General features: G+C 54.3%; 1 protein-coding gene across 1 annotated transcript; it reads left to right on the top strand.

Annotated features, from left to right (window-relative positions):
• Positions 1 to 13,138: 13,138 nt before the first annotated feature.
• Positions 13,139 to 24,216, top strand: F9 (coagulation factor IX). Its single transcript, XM_059859510.1, has 8 exons — positions 13,139 to 13,284; positions 15,256 to 15,419; positions 15,732 to 15,756; positions 17,742 to 17,855; positions 19,686 to 19,814; positions 21,242 to 21,480; positions 21,975 to 22,098; positions 23,463 to 24,216. The coding sequence occupies exons 1-8, from the start codon at positions 13,218 to 13,220 to the stop codon at positions 24,008 to 24,010; spliced, it is 1,410 nt and encodes a 469-aa protein (XP_059715493.1). The 5' UTR covers positions 13,139 to 13,217; the 3' UTR covers positions 24,011 to 24,216.
• The last annotated feature ends 787 nt before the right edge of the window (positions 24,217 to 25,003 follow it).

Below are 25,003 nucleotides of genomic sequence, written 5' to 3'. Positions count from 1 at the left end.
AGGAGGTGAACTCTCTCCCAGGGAGAGCAGAGAAGATGTGATTTATATCCTTAACTCTGTCTTTGAAAGGGTTAGATCAACCTATGATAGGGTTTTTCTGTTGGTGAAGTTTCTCTGTAGCCTTCAAATCAGCAGCATCAGAGAGAGGTTTAACCATGGACAGCTGTGTCAGAGCAGAGGCTTCATCCTTGCCCTGTGCAGGAGGTTTTCCAAGCTTCTGTTACCAAAAAGGGAGCAGGCAAGCTGAGCAAACCTGTTTGCTTGCCAATTTAAGGATTACAATTCAACTGAATGCTATGGCTCTGTGCACCAAAGCAACTAAAATATTGACAAGGCTACTTCCAGGACTGATAGCATTGCTAAAAAAAACCTGCAGTAAATGGGGCAATTGACTGGAAGCTAAAATGGGGAATGCTTTCTGGGCTAAAAATTCCTTCAGATGTATTTATTAATTCATTATTCAATGATGACGTGCATAGTGCTGCGTGCATTTAAACATGAGACACTGCTGTAACTGCTTCTTGAAATTCCGATTTGCTTAAAATATTTAGTCCATTTTCATGTTAATTAAGGAGCAGTCAAGAAGGGAAGCCATGTATCTGTGAGAGGAAAACCAGATCTCATTGAAAGGACACTTGCCTCTTTCACCTTGCTCCTTAGCCAAAATCTTACATGACCTCCTAAATCCTCCCGTGTATTTCAGCCATTTGAAGTGATCCCAGCTACAGGACAGCACAGCCAGCAAAGGTCAGGGGCTGAGGGATGTCAGCCGTGCTCAAGAATCAGAGGTGAGCTACAGAATGGAGTGCTACAGCTGTCCAGAGGAAATCAAGCTGTTGGAGCCTGCTGTGTTCCAGGGCAGAGCCTTTTGCTTCCTCAGCAGCGATAATTGTACATCTGGCAGGGAGGATTTGAGAGCAGGAGCAGCTCTCAGTCACTGCTCTGTTGCAATTGTGGCTGGAGGATGCCAGAGCTGGCTGACCAGCTGGGAAACAGCAGGTTTTGCCAACAGGATCAGAAGCCTAATCTTTCTGAACACTGTGATAGTATTAGTTTTGAGTTCCAGGTTTTGGGGGCTCAGGATTTTCATCTCTCTGTTTCAGTTCTCCATCTGTTTGCCGGCCCACCCATCCTCTTCCTCAGGCAACAAATAAAGTCATCCACAAAAAAACACTCAGGGAAGAATGAGGGGCTGGCAGCTGCAACCCAAATCCCAAATTTCGTCATTTCAATTGGTTTTGGACCCCTTCCAAGGATTAAAGTAGCATTTGTTCAGCCAGTGCCACTCTTTGGTTTCCACGGCTGCTCCAGACAATGCCCCTCCCGGCTGCCAGGAGGAGATGGAGCACAGCAGATCTGCCTGGAGCCTGGTACCCCGAGGGAGCTGCAGCCCAAAGGATCTCAGCAGGACCAGGCAGAGATCCCAGGGCATTTCACCCAGCAGGCTGAAAGCAATTTGCAAAATGCTGCCCAGAAAATGCTGCTGAGAGAAAGAAGTGGAACAGGTAAAGCAGAAGAGAATGATGGCTGGGAAAGCAGCTGCTGCCTTGGAGAGAACATTGCCCTAAGAAAATCTCTCTTTGCAAACACATCTTCCAGCATTTCACAGTTCAACAGAAAGTACAAGCAGAGCTACCTCAGGAGATTTTGCTGCAGTGAACAAGTACAAAGAGACTCCAGAGAATAGACAGGCACTTGCATCTTCCTAGATTACTGCATTTCTAGAGCTGTTTGCAAGGAGTGTGAAATGGATCTGGGTGGCTTTTCCCACCTGCACAAGTTTCATGAGCAATTTCCTTGCTTTGTCCTGCTCTACTATTCTGTTTTCAGTGACAACACCAGCATCACTTTACTGATACCCAATCAAACACAAAAAAGCACAGGCAGAAAGGAATTCTCCTTCTAGAACACGCCTGACTCATCCTGGTGAGTCAGGCTATCATTCCCTTCAGCTTGTCTGATAGCTTTGGGTCTCCAGCTTTGGATGGGTGCACAGATCTTTTCACTGTCCAGGGCCAGAAGTTAACCCTCTACCCACTGATTAAAAACTGCAATTAGCTCCTACAAGCAGTGTGAACCAGGAGCTGACTCTGCCTTCGGGAGCTGTGGCTGCCTCTTGTCTTCCCTGTGCTCTGCAGGCCACTGGGAGCTCTGGAAGTGCCTCTGTGTGGGAACTCCAGGAGTGCTAAATACCCACAGCTCATCATTGCAGCCCTGTTCCTCTCCCCAGCCTCCAAATCCCATCATGTGATCCCCAGAAAAGCTGCCCGGCTGCCCCCCACCAACGCTGGCCCCAGCCTGGGCCTGGGGGCTCCACTGCATGCCAGCCTGCTGCTGTTCTGCCAGCTGCAATGTCCCACTGCAAACTGCCTTTGAGAAGATGTGCAAGTATTTCAGGTGTGCAATGAACACACTGGGGATGAAAAATTACAAAGTAGAAAAGGAATAGCTGGCTATAAAGCATGGATTCAATGTTGAATTAAAAAGTCCAATAAAGTGACAGCTGCCATCATGAGACACAGACATCTGATTCACTCTGCATTATTTCAAAGAAATATTTATGTGGTCTTTCTGTTACCCTATTCATCAGCTCCCATCAAATCAAGAGTGTCCCTGCACTACAGACTCTCTATCCTTAAAATAAAGCTGCGAAGATGGAAAGGCTAAAGAGATGAGAGTTATATCATGGATAATGTAGAAATAGATGTTCATTGCCCATGTGTGCAGAACTTGCAGTGCAGTTTTGCAAACTGTGCTCTGCAGCCAGCCAGCAGTGCCTGACACGAGCTGTGATGCAATGGGCATGTGGGGAAAGCACCTGGCAGTGGTTTCATAAATATTTTCCTATCAAAGGATGATTCTGCTTTTTAAAATGGTCTGGCTGCTGCAATGAATCCTGGGCCAGAGGATCAGCCTGTTCCCATTCTCCTGCTGCCCCCGGGGTACCTGGGCCTGTGCTGTCCCTGGGCCAGGGGAGGGGTGATGGGGCTTGGCACAGAGCCCCCCCAAATCCCCAAACCCCTTCCCATGCTGGGAGGCAGTGATGCTCCCACCTGTGCTCCCTGGAAGGCTGGGCTGGTGGAGGTGGCACAGCCCAGGGCTCTGTGCCCAGGGGGCAGCAGGGGCAGCAGCACCCAGGGCTCTGTGCCCAGGGGCTGGGGCAGCCCAGGGGATGGGGGAGCAGCACCCAGGGCTCTGTGCCCAGGGGGCAGCAGGGGCAGCAGCACCCAGGGCTCTGTGCCCAGGGGCTGGGGCAGCCCAGGGGATGGGGCAGCAGCACCCAGGGCTCTGTGCCCAGGGGGCAGCAGGGGCAGCAGCACCCAGGGCTCTGTGCCCAGGGGCTGGGGCAGCCCAGGGGATGGGGGAGCAGCACCCAGGGCTCTGTGCCCAGGGGCTGGGGCAGCCCAGGGGATGGGGCAGCAGCACCCAGGGCTCTGTGCCCAGGGGCTGGGGCAGCCCAGGGGATGGGGGAGCAGCACCCAGGGCTCTGTGCCCAGGGGCTGGGGCAGCCCAGGGGAAGGGGGAGCAGCACCCAGGGCTCTGTGCCCAGGGGCTGGGGCAGCCCAGGGGCTGGGGCAGCAGCACCCAGGGCTCTGTGCCCAGGGGCTGGGGCAGCCCAGGGGATGGGGCAGCAGCACCCAGGGCTCTGTGCCCAGGGGCTGGGGCAGCCCAGGAGCTGCCCTGTGCTCCCAGCCCTCCATCAGCCCCAGGCTCAGCTCCCTGGGGCTGCCAGGGAGAAAAGCCATGATCAGTGGCCTCTGCAGAGCTCTGGGGATGCTGCTGTGCCAGGGAGAGCAGGCAGGATGATTCAGAGCTGCTTTTGAGCTACAGGCTTCCCTCAAAGTGCCAGCCATCTGCAGCCACACACGCTGCAAGGCAAGTGCCTGGGGGAGACAACTCGGTTTCTGTGCTAAATGAAGTGGAAGAGGCACCTTACCCACTCTCACCCGCTCTAATTGCTGTGTTTTCATCAACTTGCAGGCCTGAATGTTGAATGAGAAATAGAGTTCCTGTTTCAAAAGCACCCCTGGTTCTTCCCTGTGCAAACACAACCCAACACAGCAAATGTCTCAAGCTCTGGTGGGGCAGTTGCTGAAGATGCTGATTGCCCTCCACAGCCACAGGGCAGGACGGGTTTCTGTCCCAGGACACTGCTGAGAGCACAATTTCCCCTGGGTGTTACAGTGCAGGGGCTCAGACACAGCAGTGGAGTCCCCCAGAGGGGTCCTGGGGCTCTTCCCCTGGCAGGGCTGAACCAGTTGCTGTGGGAGAATTGCTTTGAACCTCTGCCCCAGACGGCACAGCAGGAGCCACAGGTCATCCCAGAGCAGCATTTTGTAATTCCACATCAATGCTAAATGCATCTCGAGTTCTGCAGCAGTGGTACTTGACCATGACCTCTGTTATTGTCCCAGTGACCATTCCCTTGTATTTCTTGGGTGAAGAGGCTTCTTTTCTACTTCCAGGATGTGATTAGAGCTTTATCTGCTCCATTGAAAGGGCTCCCCTTCCAACCTTTCGTTCCAAATGTGGAGAGCTCAGACTCCTTGGTTAACACAAACCTGTTATTTTAATAGCTAAGCAGCTTGCTCAGGTTTCTCACAACAAGGCTTGGTAATGAATCCTGCTATTATTTTTGTAAACCTTCTTAGAGGGGACCCTAAGTGACCCCAGACCTTTCTGAACTGCTGGCCTGGACAGACTCTGCACACAGCAATTATTGCACAAGGCTCTGTTCCCTCTGCAAAGGATGTGTGAGCCAGCAGCACACTCTCATTTGCCTGGAGGTGAGCTCACAGCCAGGATTTTCCCCCAGTGCCCATCCTGTGCCTCCTCTCCTGTGGCCCTGCCCTGGTGGGTGGGCTGGGAGCTCCTGCCAGGGCCATTTCCAGCTGACTTGCATCAAGCAAAGGAGAAAAGGTGAGCTGTGGAGAGCCCCCATGGGCCAGCAGCTGGCAGTGATCGTTCTGAGGATCATTAGTTGGACAATTTTAAATCCCTCTAACACACTCTATTCATTTCTGTGCTCTCCAGTTGTTTAATAGGAAGGGCTCTGAGATACAGAATTACCTCTCTTGCAGAAGTCTGTGTATGTTCTGCTGTATCAGCCCAAGTGTTTTCATCAACTGAACTTGTAAATTCACCTCAAAATACCACACTGAGCTCCTTCACATAGATTACATTTCCCTTTGCCCACAGTGGAAGGAAGGAAGGAAATTTTTCCTTCTATAATTCACTACTCAATCTAATTCTTTGTGATTTCTCTCAGATAACATAAACAATCCATAAAATTTGTGATTCTCTGCATACATTCAAAACCCAGCAGGTTTAGTCACTGTTCTATTTGCATTAGCTTGAAGCATAAACACCAAAGACTTGAAAGAATCTCTATTCGGAGCAGGTAAAAAAAATAAGGCAGAAAAAGAAAACAGCAACGAAAATAACTCCTTCCCTCTGCATCCTAATGCAAACCTAAATTCATTTTTATTTCGAGGCACTGGCTGTTTTCTGCTGTTAAATGTACCACAGAGGCCATAGGACAGAAGATTACTGAGACCTGCCATATTCTATGCAGTGGAAAAGAGAGAAATGTTCAGGGCTCTTGACAGATTATTCACACATTTAAGCACCAGCAGAATCAAGATGCATCAAATTTGCATGGGAAAAGCAGTGGCTCCTTTGCAGAAGGGCTTGTTTCAGTTCAAAGTTTCCTCTCATTTGCAGTAATTAAGCAGCAGTGAGGTTGATCATGTCACTCAGCCTGTCCAGAACATTTGCATCCCCTCGGGTGAGTGAGAAGGTGCTCCAGGAAGCCCCTACAGAATAAACCTTGGATCAGGCTCTGCTGCTCCTGGAGTGGGTCAGCAGCCAGCCCAGCTCCCCCAGCTGAGGAGCAGAGGCTGAAGGACGAGCAGCCAGCTCCTCAGGAAGATCAGATCTGTGAGACAGAGCTGCCCTGGGGCTTCAGCAGAACCAGAACCCTGTGTTCCCATGTGGGCTTTGCTTCACGTTGCCCTGCAAGGACCTGGGCCTCTGCTGCAGCTGGGAGTGGATCTTCCACCCAAAAGCCTCTCCCCTCGATGGGCACAGGGAGTAGCCCAGGTAAAGCTGGACTTTGTGATCAGAGGTGCAGCTTTGTCCCCTTCCACCCCAGCCCTGCCTGCTGTCCCCTCCAGTTGCAGGTTTTGCTTTAAAGCTTTTTTTAAACCTCTTTTTCCTCCCCTGGCCCCCATCTCTGCTGCCACTGGGCACTTTCCAAACTCTGCTCTTACTCTCAGGTGAGGAACTTGCCTTGAAATCCCAGCCCCTGTTCATTTATCACCACTTTACACTCTCCTGCTCTTACATCACTGCTCCCTTCCTCCTGCAGGACACAGAACCTGGATTTTTAAAAGCCAAAGCACAGCAAAACCCCCAACAAGATCTTGTCTCAGTCTTGTAGAATGTCTCCAACCTGCAAGCTGTGCTCACACTGGCAAGGTGGAGATTTGCTCTTTTCTGTAGTTAGGTGTTTTGTGACTTTTTAGAGGAAATCAGAGGAAGAACCTGAATGGACATGGAAAATAAAGATCTGTGCCAGCTCCTCTTGCTCAGGCTTCTGCAGAGCCTGTGCTGGGGAAAAGGTGTTACTCAGATTTAACTCTGAATAAATTTCTGGGTGGCTCAAGCTCCTTCTCCAGATAAAGACAAACTTCCCCCGAGCCCAGGCAGGAGGGTGGTGGAAGGAAATCCCCAGGGAGAGGTGAGAGCCAGGGCTGGCAGGTGGGGAGGGTGTCTGAGCAGGGCTCAGGCTGGCTGGGAGCCAGCACAGACCCCAGGAAACTCCCCAGTGGTGTTTAGAGCCCAGAGGTGGGATGTGAGACACCAGCCTCAGGGCTGCACAAGGTGCCCACAATGAAATCCTGCCCCAAACCACTCCACTTCTGGTGTATTTCAGCTTTGGTGGCACACACCTCACTTTGTTTGTCTCTGATGAGTTTGTCACTGCTGAGAGCAAAAACAAAGGCACAAATGGCATTTAGAACTTTCACTAGACAGATTAGAAGCATTAATTAAAGCTCATTTGATCTCAGGCACGATAATTAGTTTTCCTTCATTCTGCCATCAACAATTGCTGCCACCGTGTCCTTTGCAGGAGCCTGAGTGCAGCAGCCCCTGGCAGGGCTCAGCTCCAGCACCAGGGCCCCTGGCACTGCCAGGAGGGAGCTGGGCCCTGCACTGGGAGGGTGAAAGAGCAGATTGGGGAGGGGGGACAGGTACAGCTTGAAATCCTATTCAACAATCACACCTTGCTGCTGCTCACTACTGTGTGAGAGCTCTTTGAAAGTTTTAAGGCTTTTTTTAAGAAAGAAAAGGTACAGGTATCTGGATCATCTCACTTTTTCTGGGGGAAAAGTTTCCTCAGCTTCCCCAAACTTAAGTTATTGTCCTCTGAGATCCCAGCAGGCTGTTTCCTACCCAGCTAAAGGGAAAGACAGACTCTAAAATGGAACCACAAACCCCCAGAGGCCCCACATCTGCAAGAGAAGAGCAGGAAGCACATGGAGAGCTCAGTGTGGAGCAGCTTGGTGGATCTGCCCCAGAAATGCCAGCGCTGCTCCTGCAGGGAGCCATGAGAAAGAACCACAGAAATCTGTGAGGAAAAGGAGAATTAAAGGAGGAAACAAACCCAAGGCCTCTTTCTGGCTGCACTACAGAGAAGACAGAAGTGCTGATCATTTTCCCAAACACTGTAATCTGAAGTGGCATTTTCTGTTCCTTTTTAATCAAATGGATTGTTTCCCTCCTTAGAATGGTGCTGAGCCTTTTAACACTGCTGCAGAGCCAAGACACTGCTAATAAATATTTAAAGTCTCAGAGCTTTAAGCGAAAAGAAGGATTTGTTGGATAATATTTCATTTCCCTTAAACTGTTTATTCACCATTAAAATTGAAAATTTTAATTTTATGGGGATTGCTCAGAGAGCTGATGTTCAGACATTCCCACAAAAAACCCAAGAGTCAGGAAGGCAGTCTATAAATAACCACCTTGGAAATAAACTTCTGTGACTTGGACACAGCCCAGATGAGATTTTCAAGTGTGTTGTAAATTACCCACAGCCAGGGCATAGGTCAGAAGTATTTCCTAGCACTGAGCTTCATTCCTCACACTCACTTGGCAGCAGTGGGGTACACCTGGAGCACAGAGCCCTGAGGGTCAGTGTTGCTCACCTCACCCCTGGGGGGTATTTATTTTATTTTATTTTATTTTTTCCTGTGCTGCCAGAGCAGCTTTGTCTCCTTGCACTAGTGCAAATGATTAAATGCAGGAGGATGAACCCAAACTTTGGTGCCAGCTTTGTCCCAGAGAATGGAACCTGCAAGGTCCTGGCAGAGGCTCACATCAGCAGGGGGTGCCTGCCCTGTGCCCCAGGGAAATCTCCCCCTGAAGCTGCCCTGGGCACCTCTGCCACCCCCCCTGAGCCTTCAGAGCAGTGCCCAGGCAGTGCAGAGCAGGCTGGCTCCTCTCCTGGGGAACTGGGCTGTGCTGGCTCTGGGAGCAGCCCTGGTGAGCACTGGCAGCAGCAGGGCACTGGGTCAGGAGCCAGAGGAAACCCAAGTAGGTCACAGGAACACCAGTGCATGGTGACCTGCTCGTGGCACCACAGCCTCTGGCAGGCTGGGGGTCTCAGAGAGAGAGGCAGAGGCTGCAGCCAGAGCAGGGGCTCATCCCCAGGAGTGCTGGGGTGGGTGGGCAGGGCAGACTGTGCAGCCCCTCTCTGGATTTCCACTCTCACTGCCTCTTGCAGCAGTCCAGGAGCCCTGGGGAGGGCTCTCAGTGCCTCTGCAGCCCAGCAGCTGGAAGGGATGCTCTAAAACCACATGGATCAAGCAGAGAGCAAGCTTTGAGTGCCACTGCTGCAAGCAGCTGTGACTCAGGGAGATTGGGGCTGTCAATTAGGGATGCACGGCTTAGAAACATCCCTCTCACCTCTCTGCACTTCCTCCCCTTGGATTTTAGTGCTGGTACCACAGACAGCTCTGCTCCTAAAGTCAAGAAGGCAAACTGTAAAGAGCAGGAAGAAAGGGAGGTGGGAAAAGTGAATAGGACACAAGGATGCCCTGAGACAAGGAGAGGATAAAAACTACAGATGAAATGTGATTAAGGCAATGGAAAGGAGCAAGGGAATAGCCAGACATGTGGCCTTAGAAAGTGGGCAGAACGAGGACACTGAATGCTGTTACCTGGGCTCAGTGTTAGGTCAGGAGCTTTGGCTGGGGAGGGTTTGGCTGTGCTGGTTGAGACTCCTTTCACCCCAGCCTGGGCTAGCCAAGAATAAAGTTTGATGTATAATGGGGCCTGTCAACTGAGGCTGCTTTTCTCTAGAAAGGGAGAGAAAGAGAGAGACACCTCCCTCCTCCATCAGAGCAGGGCACAGTGAGTGCTCCCTGCCTGAGTGCTCCCTGCCAGAGGAGAAGGAACCAGGCTCAGCTGGGCACCCCTGGGGCAGGACAAGCTCTGTCCCACACACGTGCCTGGCCCGACAGGGCTTGAGCCATCTCGTGCCAAGGCACAGCAGCAAGCCAGATTTTCAGCTTATATTTAATTTAGCTCTTGCTCTGCACGCTGAGTTGGAGCCTGGTGATCCTCCTGACCTGTCCAAACCTGCAAGAGCTGAGCTCTCTTTCATTGCTTTGGCAGACTCTGAGGTGGAGAGGGGAGCTCTAAATTTAGAGAGGCTTCAGCAGCACGCTGTGGCTGCCCATGCTTGATCTGCCCTCTGAAAAGGGGATGACCAAACCAAACCCAGATCTCCTTTTAATCTGGCCTATTTTGAATCAAACTGCAAGGAAAGATACCAAAGCTGCTGCTGGGAAGCGTGCTGCTCCATGAATTAGTAATTGTGTTTATCTTCTGCATTGGGGATTTTTAGCCTGTGTTGCTGTTTTCTTCCTGCCACTCAACGTGGGGAGCTTTTATTTGAATGAGACTGTTTCAAAGCACTTTTACACCCATGTAGAGTCAGGCACTTGTTTACTTTCTGACAGTTATTTACTTCCTGTAAATATTTCACAGCCACAGGACCTCCCAGATGAAAGCAGAGTTTGCTCTGTGCTCCTGTTCAGGAGTCTAATTAAAACCAGAATAAAATGGGAGGGCTGGAGCTAAGTGCCAACTGCAATGGATGGATCTAGAGGGAATTCAGCAAGGGAGCCTCTCTTGGCACAATTATTGAAGCATAAAAGCAGAGGGAAAGTGCCCAACTCCCAACTGAAAGGGAGAGGAGAGGAGAGGAGAGGAGAGGAGAGGAGAGGAGAGGAGAGGAGAGGAGAGGAGAGGAGAGGAGAGGAGAGGAGAGGAGAGGAGAGGAGAGGAGAGGAGAGGAGAGGAGAGGAGAGGAGAGGAGAGGAGAGGAGAGGAGAGGAGAGGAGAGGAGAGGAGAGGAGAGGAGAGGAGAGGAGAGGAGAGGAGAGGAGAGGAGAGGAGAGGAGAGGAGAGGAGAGGAGAGGAGAGGAGAGGAGAGGAGAGGAGAGGAGAGGAGAGGAGAGGAGAGGAGAGGAGAGGAGAGGAGAGGAGAGGAGAGGAGAGGAGAGGAGAGGAGAGGAGAGGAGAGGAGAGGAGAGGAGAGGAGAGGAGAGGAGAGGAGAGGAGAGGAGAGGAGAGGAGAGGAGAGGAGAGGAGAGGAGAGGAGAGGAGAGGAGAGGAGAGGAGAGGAGAGGAGAGGAGAGGAGAGGAGAGGAGAGGAGAGGAGAGGAGAGGAGAGGAGAGGAGAGGCAGCAGTGCTCCTGTCAGACCCTGCTGCCAGCACTGAGGAGCTGATCCTCGATGCTATTTGACATCAGTGAGCCCAGAGCTTCCCTGGGCCAAAGCCCCCCAGGCACAGGGCTGGGGGCAGCAGCAGCAGCTCAGTGAGCCCAGAGCCCAGAGCTGGGGTCAGGGCTCCTACAGCTCCTACAGCTGAGGGCTCCCAAAGCCCCTGGAGAGCTCAGGGCAGCCTCGCTGGGGCAGTCACTGATCTCTGGTGGCCAGGCACACCTGAGTGTCTGGCAGACTTTTCCCAGAGCTGGCACTTTCTCCAGGACGTTAATCATTGCAGAGGAAGGCAGGGACTGTGCTCTGCTGCCTTTGTGTTTGCAGAATTCCCACACCCTGAGCTGCAGAAAAACCAGCCACTCCAAAGCAATCACATAAAGAGGAAGCAAAAATAAAGATCCAGCACTACTTCCCCTGGTCTGGCTTTTTTGGGTTTTTTTAGAAATAACTTGTTTGCTCTTGGTTAAGGAAAGATTTCTTACCACAGCTGTCTACAGGGCAAATTGCTTCAGGTTTGCAATGAGGATTTTTCACTTAAAAGAGTGCATTTGGAGACAAGGGAGATTATGAACAATCCTTTAACAAGATCTCAGGCCATCAGGCTGTTTAACATTATTGATCAGTGCAGGCAGAGCACATTTTTTTAAAAATCTATCAGATTAAAATGGAAATAGGTTTCTGGTTGTGACTGCTCACAAGCTTCTTTTCCCTTGGCAGCAGAGCTCCCCTGAAGGAGGGCAGCCCCCAGGTCTGAGGGGGTGACCCTGCCAGGAACAAGCTGCCCTGCAGCCCTGCCAGCCCAGCAAATGTGTGGGATGCTTCAGCTCCACCAAGAAAGGGACAGCTCAATAAAAACCACATCAAACCAGAAGGGACATCTCCCAACAGCCCATGGCCACAGCAAACCCACTCAGGAGGGAGGAAGATCACCTGGGTGTGATTTTAAACACCCTTGAGAGAACATTGAACACCAAGTCAGAATAGATCCTGATCTGACCCATGCCACCCACCCAGACAACGAAGCTTTCATCTCCAGGGGGCCCCTGCTGGATCACAGCTCTGAGGATTTGTTTGCAAAATAAATAAAAAGAAGCACTTTGCTTTCAAATTAGTGCCCCAGAAGTTGACAGCCATAGTAGTACACAACAGAAATGATTCCTATTAACAGCTGTGCTTATTCTAATGATGCTGGCATTCTCTGTGAAGATTAATTGGCAATAATGCTGCAAAAACTATTGCACAAGAAACATGCACCATCAACCTAAAATAATTTGACTGACCTAAGTTCTAAAGTAAAATATTTACAGTAATGAGATTCTAATTATCCTTTGTTATGGCAGCCATTCTCCCCACTCCTCTTTAGTGATAGGAGATGTATTGTTTCAGCATTTTAGCCCCATTTATTTTCTCACATTTGCATTTCCACATGCACAGAAAATGAGAGGAGATCATTACCTTCTTCTCTTTGCATTCAATTTACATCAACAGCACATTACCTCATCCTAACTCATTTGTCAACCCCAGAAATTTGATAACAAAAGCTACTGTCAGTGCTGAATAAAGATCATTTCAAATGGAGCAAGAAGAAACAAGATGAATTATAGGTTTCAGGACTTTTTGTTTGCTCAAGGAAAGGAAGATAAAGGATTCTTTTCCACCTAGACAAGAGGGATCTCACGAGGCTGCAGCTCAAACTCAGCATCTCCTCCTCACCTGCTGGGTGTGTGCTGCACACAGAGGCACCCCCAAATCCAGGAACCAGAAATGTCTGGGGAGGAGCGTTCCTCATTTTCCAGACTGAGGGAACAGAATTGATGGGTCATAAACTTCAGGAGAAGCTTTCCCAAGCACCCAGGGCTGCTGTGGCCTCAGAGCAGTGAGTGGTGCTGCAGCCTGGAGACAGCAGCACGTCCAGAGGGCACACCCCTGTCCCTGTCCCGTCCCTGTCCCATCCCTGCCCCTTCCCTGTCCCAGCCCCTGCTCCTCTCCCTGCCCCATCCCTGTCCCTGTCCCATCCCTGTCCCATCCCTGCCCCTGCCCTTTCCTATCCCTCTCCCTGCCCCATCCCTGCCCCATCCCTGCCCCATCCCTGCCCCTGCTCCTGTCTCTGTCCCTGTCCCATCCCTGCCCCATCCCTGTCCCTGTTCTATCCCTGTCCCTGTCCCATCCCTGCCCCTGTCCCTCTCTCTGTCCCATCCCTGTCCCTGCCCCATCCCTGTCCCTGCCAGGCTGGGAGCCCCCCAGTGCCACGGAGCACAGCCCCCCTGAGGTGGCAGAGCAGCAGCTGCCTCTGCTGGGCGCTGGGACACCTGGGGACACCTTAAAGCCAGGGCTGGCCAGAGCAGTAAACAACAGCTGCCCTTTGAACCACCGGCCGAGCTCGGCCCCGCTGGCGCTGGCAGAGAGAGCCGGGCAGGGAGAAGATGGCAAAGGTCCCCCTGACCCTCTCCTTATGTCTGCTGGGAGCTTGGCTGGCTGCTGGAAACACAGGTGAGTGCCTCTCCAAGCAGCAAACCCTTCCCTCGGGCACAGGTGTGACAGACACTGCCTGGGACAGTTTGTCACTGGGAGGGGACAGCTCGTGCAGCCGTGGGAGGGGGCAGCTCAGAGGCACTGCTGCATTTCACTGCCCCCTTCAAGGCTCTGCTCTTTGCTGGGGGAATGAAATAATGGCTTTTATGCTGATCTTATACAGCATGTGTCCCAGGGATGAATTTCCAGAATGGATTTTTCTCTGGGTTTTTGCATCTTTGAGGTTTGAGAGCTCAATTCAGCCATTTCAGAAGGCACACACAGAAGGGGAGAGGGGGAGAGCCCTGCTGGGGGAGTGACAGTCACACCTCTTCGTGTGCCATGGCTTTGTCCTGGAGAGCAAACAAGTGCTCACATCCATAAAACTCTCCTTGGATTTGCCACTGCCAGGATTGTTTAAAGACAGCCCAGCCTGGCTTTAACAAAGCCTGTGGGATGCAGCCAGAGCTGGGGACAGGAGGGAGCAGCTGATGGATGTGGGCAATCACACACAGTAATGCAGGCTGCTGATTTATCTGCAGCAGCAACGCTGCCAGCAGAGGCTGCTTCACATCCAGCATCAGCTCCTCTTTCCTGCCAGGCTGCCCTTTCTTCTTTCATTGAAACATAGCTGGAAACAGGTTACAAAAAGGCTCCTCCCAAAATGTTTGCTCAGCAATTAAAAGGGAGCAGAACCTCAGATTTTTGCCACCCCCCACCCAGGTGTACCCCCTGTGGACAGGACAGGTGTGCCCTGCCAGCACCTGCCTGGACACCTGTGTCACTGTCTCAGAAGGTTCAGAACCTGTCTCACAGGTGCAGAAGCTGGTAAATGGTGTGGGAGTGTATGCTCAGGGTGAGGGGGGGTCCCAGCCCCCAGGGTCATTCCTGTCACCCCACAGAGTGACCCTGCAGCCTGCAGGCCCAATCAAGTTTTGCTTGTAAAAGCAGCAGGTGGGACCCCCTGAGGAAGGTGGGCACAGACAGCCCACTGAGGAGCTGGCCCGGGGGGGAGGAAGGCTCCTGTCCCCCTCCTGCCTGCAGGAGATGCTGGGACCCAGGGCCATGGGCAAGGATGAGGAGGAGGGAGAGGAGGAATTGCCCCTGGCTCCCAAGGGCCAGAGCTCTGCAGGGGCAAATGGCCAGCACAGGCACCCAGGGCAGGACAGGGCAGGACAGCCTCTGTGGCCAAACAAAACCTCACAAGCAGCAGGAAAAAGCCCATTATTTTCTCCTCTCAAACAGCTCATTCCAGTCTGTGCCTCTGTGGTGGGAGATTCTCACACCATCTGCTTTAGGGTATTTCAAGCATCAAACTTCAGCCCTCCCAATCACCCTCTTGCCATCAGCCATTTCTATTGCCTATTTTGACTTTTGGCTCTGCAGATTTGATCCTTTGGATTGGGCTGAGGTGGGCAATGAAGAAAGCTCAGTCCAGAGTGACAGTGCTGGACTGTCTCTGGCCATGGGCAGGGGGGTGCACACCTGGAAGGGTTTGTTTGCTGGGAGGGCAGAGCCCAGCCAGCCCAGCCCATGTCTGTGGCCATGGGCACTGGGGTGCACACCTGGAAGGGTTTGTTTCATGCACACCTGGAAGGGTTTGTTTCCCTTGCTATGGGCAGGGGGGTGCACACCTGGAAGGGTCTGTTTCATGCACACCTGGAAGGGTTTGTTTCATGCACACCTGGAAGGGTTTGTTTCATGCACACCTGGAAGGGTTTGTTTCCCTGGCCATGGGCACTGGGGTGCACACCTGGAAGGGTTTGTTTCCCTGGCCATAGGCAGGGGGGTGCACACCTGGAAGGGTTTGTTTCATGCACACCTGGAAGGGTTTGTTTCCCTGGCCATGGGCAGGGGGGTGCACCCTGGAAGGGCTCATTTTCTGGGGGCGCAGAGCCCAGCCAGCCCAGCCCAGCCCAGCCCAGCCCAGCCCTGCCCTGTCCATTCCAGTGTTCCTTGGCAGCAGGGAGGCCAGCTCGGTGCTGCAGAGGCAGCGCAGAGCCAACTCCAACCGGCTGGAGGAGGTGATCCCTGGCAACCTGGAGAGGGAGTGCATCGAGGAGAAGTGCAGCTATGAGGAGGCCCGGGAGGTGTTTGAGAACGAAGAGAAAACGGTGAGTGCCTGCTGCTCTAACCCAGCCCTGGCCCTGCTCCCCCCAGCTGGGCACAGGGGCGGGAGGAGGAACAGCCAGGAGGAGCCCTGCAGGGCCAAGGGCAGCCTCTGGCGTGGCAGGGTCTCATTTGTGCTCCATCTCTTGGGCTGGGGAGCTGCTTTAAAAGCTTTATCAGTCCCCACTGGGATATGGAGGTGGTGGCTTCCCTGCAAGTCTTTCCCTTCAGCTTTGGAGCCATCCAGGTACTGCTTCAGTCAGACAACACCCAGGAATTAGAAAACAAAGGAAACTTTTTCTCTTTTCCCTTTGCAGATGCAGTTTTGGCAAACATACGTTGGTAAGAGCTGCTTTCCTCATGTTCTAATGGTTAATACTCCTCTCTCAGTGCATAAAGACCTGATGTTTCTGTAACAAAAGTAATCCAGCATCCAGGAGCTGCATGGGCAGAGCCACTCTGAGCTTGCTCTCCAAATCCTGCCATGCCCAGCCTGGCTCTGTCCCATTGGTACAGAAATGGCAAGCCAAAAAAAAAGGATGCCTTAGCATTTTATTTGTTCAAGCAGGGTTTTTCTGAACAAATTTCCAAACCCTCACAGAACAAATCCAGTTCAGGCAGACTGCTGGATCTCATTGAGCCTGGGTCACACTCTGGGCTTCAGTTTCAGCTGTGCCACAGAGTAAAATACCACAGCAATAATTAACACCCCTTCAGCCAACAGCAAATGCTCTGTTCTCCAGCAGAGATCTCCAGATAAGGCACAGCCTTGTGAGGGCACAGCGTGAATCCCTAGAAATGCCAGATTAAAGTGGAGACTCAACATGATCATAGCAAACAGCTGTTTGCAATTCACACCCTTGCTTCACTGCTTTCTTTCCACAGCTACTTCTTCCTTAGAGCCCCATCCCCAACGACTCCTTGGTCCCTTAACAAAACGATTTCAATGCCCACTACACCATCTGAAACTAATTTTGAGGACATTTCAATAAATGAACTGTTTGGTAGATTGGCAGAGTGCCCAGAACATCTCACTAAAAAGCCTTAAATAATTCAGATTACTCGGTCCAGACTATAAAATAAAAACATTGCATTTGCATTGTAGGACTGTCCTCTGAAAAAACAACTCCACACTGCATTTGTTTCCCTGCCACTGTAACAAATTGGCTCATCAAAAATAAGGAATGCCATCTATTCCTCTGTCCTTGGGGGTGCCTGCTCTGCTGGTCCCAAGGTGCAGCCCACAGGAGCTCAGCCCTGAGCCCCAGCTGCCATCCCCACCCTGCCTCAGAGCTCCCAGCAGGACTCACACAAGCCCAAACCATTTTGTTGCTGTTTGCATTTTGCATTCCAGCCCTTTCCTGAAAGCCCCGTGGGCTGCCACACCATCCTGCCCCTTCACAGGACACAAAGCCCAGCCCTGCCCTTTCTCCAGGCCTTGGCACAAGCACTCCAAAGGGCTTCCCCCATGTTTAACATCCCCAACTTTGCCTTAGGAGGGTTTCCATTAAAGCCTCAGGAGCTCAGCTGGAGCTGGGAAAATAAAAGCCCTGGCACATGGGGAGAGATCTAGATCTAGAGCAGGTAAGAGTAGTGCAGGACTGAGAAAGAAAGAGCAGCAGCAAGGTTCTCAGTCCTGACACCAGACAGGTCTCCACACCCTCCTGGACAGAGCCAAACTTTCACAGAGCAGCCTGAGTGTTAAAACAACCCAGAGTGGGATGCTCAGAGCACTCCTGAAGCACAAACCTGCTACACCTGTCTAGTTTGGCCAAGCCATGAGCTCCTGCTGGGATGCTGCGGGAGGGTGGGTGCAGAGGGGCTCTCTGAGATGGGCAGGGCTGGCCCACAGGGGACAGGGGACACACACAGCTCCAGGGGACACACACACAGCTCCAGGGGACACACACCTGGCACCAGGGGACACACACACGGCTCCAGGGGACATGGCTCCAGGGGACACACACAGCTCCAGGGGACACACACACACACGGCTCCAGGGGACATGGCTCCAGGGGACACACACACCTGGCACCAGGGGACACACACACAGGGCTCCAGGGGACACACTCACCTGGCTCCAGGGGACACACACTCACCTGGCACCAGGGGACACACACTCACCTGGCACCAGGGGACACACACACACCTGGCACCAGGGGACAGGGCCCTGCTGTGCTACCCCAGCGCTGCCCTGGGGTTGCACACTCAGCTGCCAGGACCTGGCAGTTCCCCAGCCCCGGGAGGAGCTGAGCTGGCTCTGGCTGGGCTGTGGTGGGTGTTAGCCCTGTGTTAGCCCCGTGTTTGCTGACTCTGCTCTCTCCAAGATGGGGACCAGTGCAACCCCAACCCCTGCAAAAACGGAGCTGTTTGCAAGGACCAGATCAACTCGTACGTGTGCTGGTGCCCAGCTGGCTATGAAGGCAAGAACTGTGAGATAGGTACGTGCCAGGCTGCTGCAGGGGCCCTGCTGCTCTGCTGGAACCCTGGGATCAGCGGGGCAGGGTCACCTCTGGGGCTGGCTGACACCCACCCTGCTCTGCTGGAAGGCAGGAAGGGGTAAATGCAGCCTGCTGGCCCTGGGGATGGCAGGGGACATGCCTGGGGACATGCCTGGGGATGGCAGGGGGACATGCCTGGGGACAGCAGTGGCACTGGGGACAGCAGGGGGACATGCCTGGGGACATGCCTGGGGACAGCAGTGGCACTGGGGACAGCAGGGGGACATGCCTGGGGACATGCCTGGGGATGGCAAGGCTCTGGGGATGGCAGGGGGACATGCCTGGGGATGGCAGGGCCCTGGGGATGGCAGGGGGACATGCCTAGGGACAGCAGTGGCACTGGGGACAGCAGGGGGACATGCCTGGGGACAGCAGTGGCTGTCTCTGTCCTGCCCAGCCCCCAGAGCAGCCCCAGCTCCCCTGTGCTGAGTGCCTGCTCTTAGGCAGGGCTCACTGGAGACTCAGGCTCAAGGTCTCCTGCTGGGCTGTGGCTGCCAGGACAAATGTTGACACAGAGCCCTTCCTTTATGTCCCCAAAGCACAAACCTTCCTGGGGCTGCTCAGGCAGGGACAAGCTGCTGCCTGCTGAGAGCAGAGCTCCCCACAGACCCCCTGGGACCCCCACTCTCCCCTCCCCTTCCTCAGGCCAGGCTGAGCAGCAGGTGCTGGGCAGGGCAGGACTCTCCTGACTTCCTCTCAATGGCACTCTGCTTAATTCATAATTACAATTATCAGCAGCAACCTTGATTCTGGAGGCAAATAAAAGGCAAATATTTTCCTGATGGGTTGAGGAGTTTATGAAAACCAAACAGCTGATGATTTAAGCAAGAGGGATATTCAGCTCTTATAATATAATCAGGGGCTGTGCAGCTCGCATAATGTGCTAGACTCACTGCACTAATAAAAGATTCTCTTTCTAGTTGTATTTCTGCTCTGGCAAGAGAGGAGTGTACGTTAAAAAGAGCATTTCAAAGTTGCATCAAATTTAAATAGTCTCATTGCAGATTTCTTGGGGAAGTGAGGAGCAAAAATAGAGCTGGAAGTGAGGCGTGAAGAAGAGCTCTGTAAAAATAGTAAATGATGGCATTAAAATGGCTACAGGAAGGGAGGTGTCCTTGAGGAAGTAGGAGTGGAGTTAATCTGCTGTCAAGTTATTTGAAAACTCTCTGGGAGTTGCAAGGGCCTCTGCAGGTTTGTGGTTCCCCACCCCCAAGGTGCTCCCCCAGAGGAGCGAGGGATGGAAACCTGGCTCTGCCTCGGGCTGGGGCTGTTCCATCACCCATCCTGCTGGCAGGGCTCCTGCAGGCCAGGCTGCCACGGCTGATGGGGGCCTCAGGAGGAGCACAAGGCTTGTCCTCAAGGTTGGAGCCCAGCAAGAGCCCCCGCACAAAGCCCTGGTGGGGAGCAGGGATTGCTCCAGGCTGCTCTCCCCCAGTGCCAAAAGCACAGCAGTGGGGAAATCACGTGCCTTGTTACCCAATATTTGCAGGAGCCCTGCAGGGTCAGGTGCCACATTTCAGCCAGCACGCAGCTGTTGGAGGCAGGAGGCTGTGCCAGGGCTCTGGGGGCTCTGTGAGCTCCTCAGCCTGCCCACTGCTCCTGCCCTGTGAGCAGGGATGGGACTGCCCTGCTTCCCCTGCAAACCCCCACCTGCTCTCCACAGTCTGGGTCAGCCCGGGGGTTACTGAGCCCAAACCCCCCAGTCTCAACAGATCTCTGACCAGCTGGGTTCCAAAAGAGCTCTCACTGTTTCATTGTCATTTCTTCCAGACTTCACTTGTGCTATTAAGAATGGAGGCTGCAAGCACTTCTGCAGCCATCAGCCCCCACAGAAGGTTGTGTGCTCCTGTGCCCCTGGCTACAAACTGCATGAGGATGGAAAGTCCTGTGAACCTACAGGTTAGCTTTTAAACTGCTTTCAAGAGATTTGGGTTCAAGTTTTCAGGCCTTGTGCTGGGTTTGGTGCAGTGCTTGAGGCTGCAGCTTCACAAAGGGCTAAAGAATATCTGGCTCTCCTTGTGCTCCCCAGCTTTACCCTGCCCCTAGACCATTGCAATACCTCTAAACACACTGACACGGGCAGACCCAACCCACCACAACACAGCAAATCACCTGGGCATGAGCATCTCAGAAGAGATCTGGCAGAGAAGAGACTGAGCAGACAAATATTTTGTCATCTGAAGTCAGCTTAGCATTTGATGCTATGACATTTCTAACAGCTGGCTGCAGCAGGTTGCACACCCAAGCTCCCATGCAGGTACCTGCAGCAGGCTGCACACCCAAGCTCAGGTACCTGCACAGGGCAGCTCTGTCAGCTGCAGCAGGGAGCACTGACCTCCTGAAGGGGCTGGCTGCCAGCAATCAGTTTGGGAAGGATCCTGGGCTGGGAATCCTGTCAACAGAGGATCTCATCCTGTGTTGCCCAACATGCTGTATCACTTTCACTGGACCAGAAAGGTTAGCAGTTAGCAAGAAGATTGTCTTTCAGGTTGGGTGATTGTCCTTCCTGCAAAAGCTTTGTTTGGTTGGCTCTGAAACCTTCATTTCAGAGGCTGAGCCTGCAGGTACCCCTTTCCATCACTCAACACTCATTTGAGTCCTGTCCCTAAAGTGAACTGTTTAAAAATAAAGGATGAAGTCTCAGTAGGCCACGCTCACATCTGATTTTACACTAATGTTTGTTTGCTCAGTGCTTCTGAGAGCTTTTCAGATGAAAGACAATGCCTGGTGCTATTTACTATTTTGACTGCCACCACCAGCAGGAATTCAGCACACACTGCGTGGGAGAGGAATGGGAAGAGCTCGTCTGAAACGAGCCTACAGATGAGTTCTTCATTAACAGAGGAAATGCACAGCTCTAGGAAGAGGTTATTAATGTTTTCCTCCCCTTGGTGCCAAGCAGGATTATCTGTACAATTGGCAGCTGTTATTTCCTGCCCTGTCCCAGCTGGCTGTTGATTGCTCTGGAGCCACTGCTCTGGAAATGCCCAGCACAGGATTCCCAGGTATGCAGCACACATCCTGCCAGGAGCAGGCACAGCTGCCCCAGCCCATCAGGCACAGATGCTCAGCACAAGCTTTTTTCACTTTCAAAGCTGCTCAGATGTCATTTCCACAGCCCAGACACAATCAATGCTTTTGCTCCTTTTCCGTATCGCTCGCACCGGGGCTCCGAGGCTCAGGCAGGGTGCACAGGGTGCTCGTGCTCAGCCCACAGCCTTGAGCTGGTGCCAAGCTGTGCTGAGGTGAGGATTTCGCTCCTGCCTCCCCTCTGGGGGCTGCGAGGTGTGACACAGCCAGCCCCAGCTGTGCCCACTCCTCTCCAGTGCCGTTCCCCTGCGGGAGGATCACGGCTCCCGAGGCCAAGAGGAAGCTGACCCGCTCCATGAACACCTTTGAGCACTGGAACACCACGGGTGAGGAGCCCGAGGACGGCCCCGAGGAGGGGCAGGACAATGCCACGGAGAGCAGCACGGCAGCCCCCACCAGGATCACACCTGTGCTCAGGACGGGCACGCGCGTCGTCGGCGGCTCGGACAGCATGAAGGGAGAGGTGCCCTGGCAGGTACCAGCTCTTTGGCAAACCCTCTGGAACCCCAGCAGGCCCCTCTGAGCACAGAGCATCCTACCTTTAAATGCCCAGAGCCTGTCTCTGGGGTTAGACTGGCAATAGTCTCAAGCCTCACAGGAGCACAGCTTCTTTCCACACACAGCAACAAACCTTGCCTGCATGGGGCTCTCCTCTGGCAAAGAAAGCCAGGAGTCAGAGTCACAGCAGCTTTACCCAGTGGGGCACAAAGGGTTGAGCTACACCAACAGATTGCCCATGAATGTAGTCCATGAAGGTGCCAAAAGTAAGCTGAAGGCTGAGGGAAGGGAGTTTGCAAGGAGCAATGCAACTCATTTTTTGGCTCCATCAGATCAAAGAATCACCCAACAGTTTGGGTTGGAAGGAACCTTAAAGATCACCCAGTTCCAACCCCCTGCTGTGACCAGGGCCACCCTCCACTGGTCCAGGCTTACACAAACCCCAGAGTGTGATTTGCCCTGCTCCCACAGGTTCTGCTGGTGAACAGCCAAGGCCTGGGCTTCTGCGGCGCCTCCATCATCAACGAGAAGTGGCTGGTGACAGCAGCACACTGCCTGAAGCCAGGCTACACCCACAACATCACTGCTGTGGCAGGTGAGCACCTGGGCACGAGGGGAGGGACGGGCCCAGGGCTGGGCAGGGGCACTGACCACAGTGATGGGCAGCAGCAGGACACGAGCTGCTGCTGGGGGCACAGAGGCCCCAGCTGAAGCTGCAGGACTTCACCAGCCTGGTTCCTGCAGGTGCCACCACCTCTGCAGGAGCAGGGAGCCAGGTCTGCCTCGGTCCCACAGCCACAGAGCTGCAGGACCCCAGTGTGAGCACAGATCAGCCTGGCCATGGGCGAGCTCACCTGAGCCAGAGGCTCATCCAGCCAGCTTTGAAGTCTGGTGGAAGAAGCATTCACCTCCCTTATATTTCCTTTCTTCCCTACTTCCATCCCTGAATCACATTTTCAGGTCCCAGCAATAGCAAGCATCTCTACCATAACAAAAGCCAGCCGAAAGTCTCCCCCGCGTTTGGGCTGTACGAGCAGCCTGGCCGGGAGCTGCCGCTCCCTCTCTGCCCACAGAAGCCCTCCCGAGCCCGCAGCACCCGCTCACCTCAGGCTGGCTCCGCGCCGGCTCCGCAGGTGCTGCTCAGCGCCGCCGGTTCCGGAGAGCCCGGGGAGAGCCCGGCGGGGCCCGGGGAGAGCCCGGCGGGGCCAGCAGAGCCCCCCCAGCACGGCCCGAACGCCCCGGGGGCTGCGCTCGGCAAAAGCCATCCTTAATGGTGCTCAGCCTGCGGGGGATGCGGCCCCAGCTGCGGCCCCTCCACCCACCTGAGCGCCCCCTGCCCTCTCCCCACCTGTTACACAAGGTGGGGCTGACAGGCGGCCGGCACCGCTCTCAGAGCGCCCCGCAGGTGCCGGTACCGCGATCACGGCATCCCGCAGCTGCCGGCAGTGAGCAGCCGAGCCTCGGGCGGGCACCTGAGAGCATCAGCGGTGGCGTCGCTGCCCTCCCGCGCCCCATCCTGCCCCGTGGCTCTGGGGGTTTACAAAGGGGAGGTTAAGGCTTCTTTTCACCAATACATTATTTATTCTAGACCAGTATTTTTCAGCAAGGAGTTCTGCCCCTTTTGCTGCACGGGTGACATCCCCTTACCGCCCTCTGAGGGTGCCAAATCCCCAGAACAGCCACTTTGCTGCTAACTCCGGCAAAAGCATCTGCATCTTTGGTGCCTGGCTGGACCGTGTGTGCCCGGTGTCACAGCTGGGTAGCGCCGGGGGCCTGAGATGGGGGGGGACCTGCAGGTGCCTCTGACAAGGAGCCAGCAGCCTGGCCAGAGCAGGCTCAGAGGCACCTGAGGGCTCAGCCCTCTGCAGCCCCTGGGCGGGGCTGGAGTGGCACCGGCCGGCTCCAGCAGGGCACGGTCCCTGGTGCTGCCCGGGGTCCCAGCCCCGTTGGTCTGCGCAGGTGAACACGACGTCAGGAGCGATGACCACACCGAGCAGGTGCGCAGGGTGGTGAGGCTGCTGCCCCACCCCACCTACAACGCCTCCATCAACGAGTACCACAACGACATCGCCCTCCTGGAGCTGGAGCAGCCGCTCACCTTCAACAGCTACGTGACCCCGGTGTGCCTGGGCAGCCGCGAGTTCACCAACGCGCTGCTGAAGCAGGGCGTGGGCACGGTCAGCGGCTGGGGCAAGGTGCTCTTCCGCGGCCGCAAGGCCACCACCCTGCAGGTGCTCAGGGTGCCCTTCGTGGACCGGCCCACCTGCCTGAAGAGCACCTCCACCAGCATCCTGCAGAACATGTTCTGTGCGGGCTTCCCGTCCGGGGGCAGGGACACGTGCGAGGGGGACAGCGGCGGGCCCTACACCACCGAGATCGAGGGCACCTGGTTCCTCACGGGCATCACCAGCTGGGGAGAGGAGTGTGCCCTGCCGGGCAAGTACGGCATCTACACCAGGGTCTCCAAGTACGTCAAGTGGATCAAGCAAAGCACGAGGCTCCCCTGACCCGGCAGGGAGGAGCGCCGTGCCCTGCTGGGGAGGCTGCACCGCGCTGGAGGATGGACTGGGGACACGCGGAGGGACCACGGCAATCCCCTGGCTTTGAGAGACCGTTGCATTTCAATAAACGTTTCTAGATGAAATAACTTCTGCTCTTGGAAAGCTGAAGTTGAGAGAATGAAATGAAAATGTAATAAGGAAATAAAAAGCTCTTTTAATGACCCCCAGCTGCATTTCTGAACGCACTGGTGCTGCTGTCGTGGTGTAAGTCCCCAAATCCTGAATGCAGAGGTTGGTGGATCAGCAGGGGAAAGGCTCACACACGTCCCAGGCCAGTGTGCCACCAGACCTGCCCACAGCTGGCACACAGCAGTGTGGGCAAGGGAAGCCCAGCAGGCACTGGTGCCCCAGCAGCATCCCAGGAGCCCAGGAGGGAGCTCCTGTGGAGCAGTGCAGCCACAGTGCTCCCAAACAGATGTTTTCACATGGAGGAGAGGCTGGGGACACCCTGACCCTGCTGGGATGGGTGCAGGGAAGGCTAGGGACACCCTGACCCTGCTGGGATGGGTGCAGGGAAGGCTAGGGACACCCTGACCCTGCTGGGATGGGTGCAGGGAAGGCTAGGGACACCCTGACCCTGCTGGGATGGGTGCAGGGAAGGCTAGGGACACCCTGACCCTGCTGGGATGGGTGCAGGGGACACTGGGGACACCCTGACCCTGCTGGGATGGGCGCAGGGGACACTGGGGACACCCTGACCCTGCTGGGATGGGTGCAGGGAAGGCTAGGGACACCCTGACCCTGCTGGGATGGGTGCAGGGAAGGCTAGGGACACCCTGACCCTGCTGGGATGGGTGCAGGGAAGGCTAGGGACACCCTGACCCTGCTGGGATGGGTGCAGGGGACACTGGGGACACCCTGACCCTGCTGGGATGGGTGCAGGGGACATTGGGGATACCCTGACCCTGCTGGGATGAATGCAGGGGACACTGGGGACAC

This window comes from Haemorhous mexicanus, chromosome 14, assembly GCF_027477595.1.
Source record: "Haemorhous mexicanus isolate bHaeMex1 chromosome 14, bHaeMex1.pri, whole genome shotgun sequence".
NCBI lineage: Eukaryota > Metazoa > Chordata > Aves > Passeriformes > Fringillidae > Haemorhous > Haemorhous mexicanus.
Note: the sequence above shows the minus strand (reverse complement) of the source record. Positions and strands in the feature narration are given on the sequence as shown.